Source organism: Palaemon carinicauda, chromosome 35 (assembly GCF_036898095.1).
Source record: "Palaemon carinicauda isolate YSFRI2023 chromosome 35, ASM3689809v2, whole genome shotgun sequence".
Classification (NCBI taxonomy): domain Eukaryota; kingdom Metazoa; phylum Arthropoda; class Malacostraca; order Decapoda; family Palaemonidae; genus Palaemon; species Palaemon carinicauda.
The window spans coordinates 35,538,326-35,548,325 of NC_090759.1; the positions used below are offsets into that span (position 1 = coordinate 35,538,326).

At 33.9% G+C, this 10,000-nt stretch overlaps 1 protein-coding gene across 1 annotated transcript in view; it reads left to right on the forward strand.

The window, feature by feature from the left end:
* LOC137627687 (uncharacterized) overlaps positions 1–10,000 on the forward strand; it is a 17,165-nt gene that overhangs the window by 5,900 nt on the left and 1,265 nt on the right. Inside the window, exons 5-6 of the mRNA XM_068358898.1 lie at positions 7,705–7,863; positions 9,501–10,000. The exon at positions 9,501–10,000 is cut by the window's right edge and continues 1,265 nt beyond it. Of these exons, the coding sequence (XP_068214999.1) occupies positions 7,705–7,863; positions 9,501–10,000 (659 nt within the window). The remainder of the gene's footprint in view (positions 1–7,704; positions 7,864–9,500) is intronic.

Here is a 10,000-nt window from a genome sequence, read left to right on the forward strand (position 1 = left end):
TATATATTCTGAAGCTGTAGACTTATGCTTCCAGTCTTCTTATTACATAGAACAAGTAACGTTTCGTGGATATATTCTAAATCTTTAGACTTATGTTTCCAGTCTTTTTATTACATAGAACAATTAACGTTTCATTGGATATATTCTAAAAATTTAGACTATAAACTTCCCGTCTTCTCATTACATAGAGTGAATACCGCATATATATATTCTGAAACTTTAGACTTTAAGCTTCCAGAGCTTTAAGCTTCCTGTCTTCTCATTACATAGAGTAATTACCGTTTTATAGTATATATTCTAAAGCTTTAGACTTTAAGCTTCTGGTCTTCTCATTACGTAGAGTAAATAACCTATTATATTATATATTCTAAAGGTTTACACTTTAAACTTCTAGTCTTCTCATTACATAGAGTAAATAACTTATCATACTATATATTCTAAAACTTTAGACTTTAAGCTTCTGGTCTTCTCATTATATTGAGTAAATACGTTTTATAGTATATATTCTAAAACTTTAGACTTTAAGCTTCTGGTCTTATCATTGCATAGAGTAAATACCGTTTTATAGTATATTCTAAGGCTTTAGACTTTAAGCTACCGGTCTTCTCATTATGTAGAACAAATAACGTTTAATATATATTCTAAAGCTTTAGACTTTAAGCTTCCGGGTTTCTCAGTGTATGGAACAAATAAAGTTTTATGTTATATATTCTAAAACTTTAGGCTTTAAACTTCTCATTACATATGAATTTTGTAAATTATTTTACCTTCTCAAATTTAAAATATTTGATGAAATGTTTATGTACTAACTCTTGAACAATATTTCTTTTATCTTGGTGTTTATAGTTAGAATACTGTCTCATTTAGATTATATATGAATTCTATGAGTATTCAAATATTCAATATTGTTATTGAAATTTTGAAGATTATTGATATCATTTCTGAAATTAATAAAATTGTTGTTATTATGGCATTACTTGAAATATTAATATTGTTGAAGTTATTAGAATTATTATTTATGTTAGTTATTATTATTATTATTATTATTATTATTATTATTATTATTATTATTATTATTATTATTATTATTATTATTATTATCAAAAGTATAAAAATGATCACTATTGTCATAATTTGATATCATTAGATCAAAAGATGCATTTATTTCGAAATCATTATCATTTCACCAAACTAAACAAACGCCAGAAAGTTTTATGCAAACCAGCCTCGCATCCAAGGACACCGTGCAAATGAATGAGGAGCCGAGCAAACATCTTTAACAGAAATGGAATTCCAAAATCTGGCAACGAAGCCTAAGTGAATTTGCAACACTAATGCAATCATGTTGTGTCAGTCTTGAGTGACCAGGCGCAAGAGAGTCTAGCATAACTTTGTGAACAATTGGAGAATTGTAACCAAACTTCTTACGTCAACACATTAGGATCACAGATTTTCCCAAGGCATTCGCCAAGTTATGTTCGAGGTCATTGGAATCTTGGGATAACAGATTTTCCCTGAGGCATTCATCAAATTATTCTCGAGGTCATTTCAATCTTAGGATAATAGATTTTTCCAAGGCATTCACCAAGTTATTGTCGAGGTCATTGGAATCATAGGATAGCAGATTTCTCCATGGCATTCATCAAGTTATGGTCAAGGTCATTGGAATCTTAGGATAACAAATTTTCCCAAGGCATTCATTGGAATCTCAGGATAACAGATTTCCCCGAGGCATTCATCAAATTATTGTCGAAGTCATTGGAATCTTAGGATAACAGATTTTCACCAAGACATTCACCAAGTTAGTGTCGAGGTCATTGGAATCATAGGATAACAGATTTCTCCAAGGCGTTCACCAAGTTATGGTAGAGGTCATTTAAATCTTAGGATAACAGATTATCCCCGAGGCATTCACCAAGTTATGGTCGAGGTCATTGGAATCTCAAGATAACAGATTTTCCTAAGGTATTCACCAAGTTAATGGTGAGGTCATTGGAATCTCAGGATAATAGATTTTCACCAAGACATTCACCAAGTTAGTGTCGAGGTCATTGGAATCATAGGATAACAGATTTCTCCAAGGCGTTCACCAAGTTATGGTAGAGGTCATTTAAATCTTAGGATAACAGATTATCCCCGAGGCATTCACCAAGTTATGGTCGAGGTCATTGGAATCTCAAGATAACAGATTTTCCTAAGGTATTCACCAAGTTAATGTCGAGGTCATTGGAATCTCAGGATAATAGATTTTCACCAAGACATTCACCAAGTTAGTGTCGAGGTCATTGGAATCATAGGATAACAGATTTCTCCAAGGCGTTCACCAAGTTATGGTAGAGGTTATTTAAATCTTAGGATAACAGATTATCCCCGAGGCATTCACCAAGTTATGGTCGAGGTCATTGGAATCTCAAGATAACAGATTTTCCTAAGGTATTCACCAAGTTAATGTCGAGGTCATTGGAATCTCAGGATAATAGATTTTCACCAAGACATTCACCAAGTTAGTGTCGAGGTCATTGGAATCATAGGATAACAGATTTCTCCAAGGCGTTCACCAAGTTATGGTAGAGGTCATTTAAATCTTAGGATAACAGATTATCCCCGAGGCATTCACCAAGTTATGGTCGAGGTCATTGGAATCTCAAGATAACAGATTTTCCTAAGGTATTCACCAAGTTATGGTCGAGGTCATTGGAATCTCAGGATAATAGATTTTCCAAAGGCATTCACCAATTTATGGTCAAGGTCATTGGAATCTTAGGATAACAGATTCTCCCCGAGGCATTCATCAAGTTATGGACGAGGTCATTGAAATCTTTGGATAACAGTTTTTCCCAAGGCATTCATTGGAATCTTAGAATAACAAAATTTCCCAAGGCATTCACCAAGTTATTGTCGTGGTCATTGGAATCTAAGGATAACAGATTTCCCCAAGGCATTCACTAAGTTATTTTCTAAGTCATTGGAATCTTAGGATAACAGATTATCCCAAGGCATTCACCAAGTTATTGTTTAATTCATTGGAATCTTAGGATAACAGATTATCCCAAGGTATTCTCTGGAATCTTAGGATAACGTATTTTCCCAAGGAATTTATTGGAATCCCAGGATAACAGATTTTCCTAAGGCATTCACCAAGTTATGGTCAAGGTCATTGGAATCTTAGGATAACAGATTTTCTCCAAGGCATTCATTAGAATCTCACGATAACAGATTTTCCAAAGGCATTCACAAAGTTATGGTCGAGGTCATTGGAGTCTTAGGATAACAGATTTTCGTAAGGCATTCACCAAGTTATTGTCGATGTCGTTAATCTTAGGATAACAGATTATCCCAAGACATTCACAAAGTTATCATCGAGGTCATTGGACAGCCCCTAAGAGTGATAATAATAAGGTCAAAAGATACTCCTTTATCATAGGAATGAAAATGAAAAAGCGATTTATGAAATTCCAAAGCCTTTAAGTCTTTAAGAGTTTAAAGGGCACTCATGAATGGCAGAGGCAAGTGATAGTGACCTTGCTCTATCAAGCAGGATTAGGCCCAAACCCCCTCTCCACTCATGCTAGGACAGGGGAAGGCCAGGCAATGGCTGCTGATGACTCAGCACCTAGGTCTATAGGCTACCTCAAACCTCCATCCTTGGTTCACAAGGATGGTGAAGTTGCAGCGACGAAAGGAACTAACGAGCTTGAGTGGGACTCAAACCCCAGTCTGGCGATCATTAGTCAGGGACGCTACCACATCAGCCACCTTTTCCTCTGCAAGGAAATGTCTATTGCGAATAATTTACTGTAAAACTCATACATAATTAGTTTTCTGTAATGAGTTGGTTAATTTCTTTATAGATTTACATTAGCCCTAATCCACTCCGTTTAAAATAGAATATGATATTATGAATCAGTAAGTTGAAAAGTATATTAGGATAAAAAAATGAAAAGGAGGTTTTATGAAATTTCAAAGGCTTTCATTGGAAATCTCTATTGAGAATGAGCTTTGAAAAAGTCAGATAATAAGCATTTTTCTTCAATGAATAGGGCGATTTTTATACGTATTTGCGTTTGCCGTAAAATGCTTCCAAAAGACTGGAATTACTGCCAGATCTTTGCACAGACAGCCTCTATAACGTATAAAACGTTTCCAGAACACTAAAATTACTGCCAGATCATTGTTCAGACCGCCTCTATAACGTTTAAAGCACTTTCAGAAAGCTAATATTACTGCCAGATCTTTGCACAGAAAGCATCTATAACGTTTAAAACGCTTTCAGAAAGCTAAGATTACTGCCAGATCATTGTTCAGACAGCCTCTATAACGTTTAAAATTCTTTTAAAAGGCTAAGATTACTGCCAGATCTTTGTTCAGACAGCCTCTGTAACGTTTAAAATTCTTTCAAAAGGCTAAGATTACTGCCAGATCTTTGTTCAGACAGCCTCTGTAACGTTTAAAACGTTTCTAGAACACTAAAATTACTACCAGATCTTTGCTCAGAGTGCATCTATAAAATTTAAACGCTTCCAGAAGACAGAAATCACTACCAGATCTTTGCACAGAAAGTATTTATAACGTTTAAAACGCTTTTAGAAGACTAAAATTGCGTCCAGATCTTTGCCCAGACAGCATCTATAACGTTCAAGATGCTTCGAGAAGACTAAACTTAAAAGACTAACATTAAAAGACTAAAATTCCGTTAAAAACAGAACGTGATATTATAAACTTTGATAGTAACTTGAAACCTAAGGCATTTTTACTTTCATCCCAATATCGCGACATTCTTTTAATATTAGTTTTCCTCATATAAAAATCAGGCTACATATCAGTTTAGTGACATCGGTGTTACTCTCTGGACATGAATCGTGGTATGCCAATGAAACAATATCCAACAGATATAGTGAATATGAGAATAAAGCCCTCAGAAGGATATTGGGAGTTAAATGCCTGGACGGGATTAGAAATGAAACTATAAAGGAGATTACTCGAGTGTCATATGTGGATGAGATCATGGTGGGGAGCAGATGGAGATGGTTTGGGAATGCTCTTCGCACTCTCTAAGAGAGATTAATTCACCAAACTTTTAACTGAGCTCCACAAGGCACCAGAAGATATAGAAGACCCAGACCTTCATGGATGAAAACTATGATGCGTGAAGTAGGAGATGATGAATGGAGAAGTTGTTGATTTGAAACCTCAAGATAGAGACGAGTGGTGAAATCTAACTGAGCCCCTATGCGTCAGTAGGAGTAGGAGGAGATGATGATAAAGATGATGATGATGAGGATGATGATGATGATGAGGAGGAGGAGGAGGAGGAGGAGGAGGAGGAGGAGGAGGAGACAGTAAAAATTTAGACGAGCCGAAAATTTCATATTCTGGTACTAGTTATTGTATCAAGACAGAATAACGTGACTTGAAAAAAAAGTTAAATATCAAACTCCCTCAATGTTTCGCGTTAAAGATAACCTAGAATAACATAAGAAAAGAACAAAAAGTATTTCTAAGCACAAATGAACTGCTCTGAAACAAAACCCAATTGTTGATCTGTGAAATCAACATTAATCCCAATGTTTTAGAAAAAAAAAAAAAATGTACGTAGTTATTTCAACAATGCATTTTGCGTTTCAAAAGCTTTGACACAAGAAACGATTGTTGATACTGTAAAACATGCATATATTCAGAGCCATTGTATAAAACACCCGATTACAAAAGCCATGAGTTCTGGGAAAAAAAAAAGGGGGTGAGTGCGAATTTCTCATGCAGAAAATATGCGATTTTATAACCCGGTAGCATATAATGATGTTTCTAGTTCCTTTTTATTTACTAGCAAACAGAGACGCTAGTAATTGGAGTCAGAATAGCAAGGTCTTATATCAAAAGTTCGAGCTTGCAGCCTTTTTTTTTTTTTTTTTTTTTTTTTTTTTTTTTTTTTTTTTTTTTTTTTTTTGGACAGGCCGACACATGTCATTTCCTAGTTTACATATGAAAAGTCTGTTTTATTGTTGTTACTGTTTTTAACACATTTTATTTTGATTGCTCATTACTTCTCGTATAGTTTATTTATTTCATTATTTTCTTTTCTCACTGGGCTATTTTTCCCTGTTAAAGCCTTTGGGTCTATAGCTTTTCCAACTAGGGTTGTATCGTAGCTAGTATTAAAGATAATATTAAATTTACCAACATATTGAAGATGATATTTAAAGTTGTAAAGATGATATAGATTTACCAACATAATAGATGATATTTAATTACCAACATATCGAGGATGGTATTTAAGGTTTACCAACATAATAAGAGGATATTTAATTACCAACATGTCGAGGATGGTATTTAAGGTTTACCAACATAATAAGAGGATATTTAATTACCAACATATCGAGGATGATATTTAAGTTTTACCAACATAATAAGATGATATTTAATTACCAACATATCGAGGATGATATTAATAGTTTACCAACATAATAAGATGATATTTAATTACCAACATATCGAGGATGATATTTAAGGTTTACCAACATAATAAGAGGATATTTAATTACCAACATATCGAGGATGATATTAATAGTTTACCAGCATAATAAGATGATATTTAATTACCAACATATCGAGGATGATATTTAAGTTTTACCAACATAATAAGATGATATTTAATTACCAACATATCGAGGATGATATTTAAGATTTACCAACATGATAAGAGGATATTTTATTACCAACATATCGAGGATGATATTAATAGTTTACCAACATAATAAGATGATATTTAATTACCAACATATCGAGGATGATATTTAAAGTTTACCAACATATCGAAGATGATATTTAAGGTTCACCAACATAATAAAATGATATTTAATTACCAACATATCTAGGATGATATTTAAGGTTTACCAACATAATAAGATGATATTTAATTACCAACGTATCGACGATGATATTTAAATTTTACCAACATATCAAAGATGATATTTGATTACCAATATGTCGAGGATGATATTTAAAATTTACCAAAATAACATGATATCTGATTACCAACATATCGAGGATGATATTTAAAGTCTACCAACATAATAAGATGGTATTTAAATACCTATATATCGAGGATGTTATTCAAAGTCTACCGACATAATAAGATGATATTTAATTACCAACATTTCGAGGATGATATTTAAAGTTTACCAACATATCGAGGATGATATTTAAAGTTTACCAACATAACAACATGATATTTAATTATCAACATAAATATGATATTTAAAGTCTACCAACATAATAATATGATATTTAATTACCAACATGATAAGGTGATATCTAATTACCAACATAAATATGATATTTAAAGTCTACCAACATAGCAAAATAATATTTAATTACCAACATAAATAGGATATCTAAAGTCTACCAACATAACAACATGATATTTAATTACCAACATAAATAGGATAATTAAAGTCTACCAACATAAAAACTTGATATTTTATTACAAACATAAAAACAGGATATTTAATTATAAACATAAAAACGGGATATTTAATTACCAACATAAATATGACATTTAAAGTTTACGAACATAACAACATCATATTTAATTACCAAGATAGATATGATATTTAAAGTGTACCAACATAACAACATGATATTTAATTATTAACGTAAATATTATATTTAAAATTTCAAAACCCTTTTTCTTTCTTTACCCCGAAGGTTGACTTTGACCAGCGAACTGGATCATCCATGAGTACCAAGGATGGAGGAGACAATAAAGGATGGGAGAAGGAGTCTGAGCATCCTACCACTCCATCCTACCTTGCTACCAGTCCTTATACTTACCCGGATTCGTTTACAGCTGTCCCTACTAAAATGGTGAGTGGTAATGCATTTCATCTTTTTCTATAGTAGTTACTAGCTTAAGATGTTTATATCTAAATGCTACGTATTGTAAATACTGCATAAGTTTATCTTTTTCTATAGTAGTTACTATCTTAGAATGTCTATATCTTAATGTTATGTGCTATACAATAATTCGTAAGTTAATCTTTTTCTATGGTAGTTATTATCTTGATATATCTATATCTATATAGAATATGCTGTACAATAATGCGTAAGTTAATCTTTTTCTATGGTAGTTATTATCTTGATATATCTATATCTATATAGCATATACTGTATAATAATGCACAAGTTCATCGTTTTCTGTAGCAGTTACTATCTTGATATATCTATATCTAAATAACATATGTTGTACAATAATGCATAAGTTCATATTTTTCTATAGTAGTTATTATCTTGATATATCTCTATCTATATAGCATATGCTGTACAATAATGCGTGCTATGGTAGTTATTATCTTGAAATGTCTTTATCTAAATAGCATATGCTGTACAATAATACATACCTTCCTCGTTTTCTATAGTAGTTACTATCTTGATATATCTATATCGAAATAGCATATGTTGTACAATAATGCATAGGTTCATCTTTTTCTCTAGTAGTTACTATCTTAGAATGTCAATATCTAAATGCTATGTGATGTACAGTAATGCATAAGTTCATTTTTCTATAGGGGTTACTATCTTTAAATATCTATATCTAAATACCATATATTGTACAATAATGCATAAGTTCATCTTTTTTCTATAGAAGTTACTACGTTGACTACTGTACAACAAATATTTCAGCTAGCTATCCAGGAAAATACTACACATGATACACCTTGATTTTTTTTTTTTTTTTCGTACAATTGGACAGAGTATTTCCTAGCACATCTCACAACTTTGGGAAAGTGCACCCTGCCTCTCCCCTTACTGCGCAGTAAGCATCCAAAGGACTAGTTTAAGGAGATTGGCAGAGTTAGTGCTCAGGGCTAGACACAGGAACTGGATGCGCAGAAAGCATGTGACTGGGTGAATTTCCTCGGAGGGTGGTGTGCTAAGAATTCATGTGTCTTACTGTACATTCTCTATGCATTATAACTTGTCTAAGATTTCCTGTGTCTAACTGTACATTTTCTAACTATCATAACTTGCCTAAGCATTCCTGTGTGTAACTGTACATACTCTAGCCATCATAACTTGTCTAAGAATTCCTGTCTAACTGTACATTCCCTAACCATTATAACTTGCCTAAGCATTCCTGTATCTAACTGTACATACTCTACCCATCTACTTTCCTAAGAATTCCCGTGTCTAACTGTACATTCTCTAACCATCTATTTGCCTATATTTATTGAATAACAGTAATGGAGAAAATATTTCTTTTCTATAGAACGGGCTGGAAGAAAGCGTGTGACTGGGTGAACTTCCTGAGAGTGAGGTGTTCTAAGAATTCCTGTGTCTAACTGTACGTTCTCTAACCGTCATAACTTACTTTATTTTACTTTACTTTACTTACTTTAAGGACTGCTTATCTGGTCCTGTACAGCAGGGGAACCCTGCTCTCTACAGGACTTGCGTACATTTATTCAATAACAGTAATGGAGGAAATATATCTTTTTATTTAGAACGGGCACCTCAACAGCAACTCGGACAGACGATCCTTCGGTAACTACGTCGATCACGCAGCTCTGGTCAACCACCAGCTACAGCAACAGACATCTCCTTCTAGCATAGGTCTAGTAGGTATAGTTGGGATGGCTGGGGTAGGAGGAGGAGGTGTGGGGGGAGGGGGTTACCTCAAAGGGAGCAACGGCATTGCTAACAATATCAGCGGCAGTGTGGCCAGCTATCCTAGCTCCCCGGCAGGTGGCGTGTTGACCTCAAGCCAACATTCTCTTTACTCCGGGTATGGAGAATTCGATCCAGGGAAGGAGAGGGTCGTGGAGACTGAACCAGGATTCTCACCGGGTTACAACAATAGCTTTACCAACCAAAACTTCAATAGTTCAAGCGGATCTTTGCCCCTTTCTCTACAAGTAAGTGCAAGGCCTACAGGCTCTCCCGGGGGAACTGGTTCATCCATACCCCGGCTAGGTATTCCTGTAGACCCCAGCCAGTATATAGT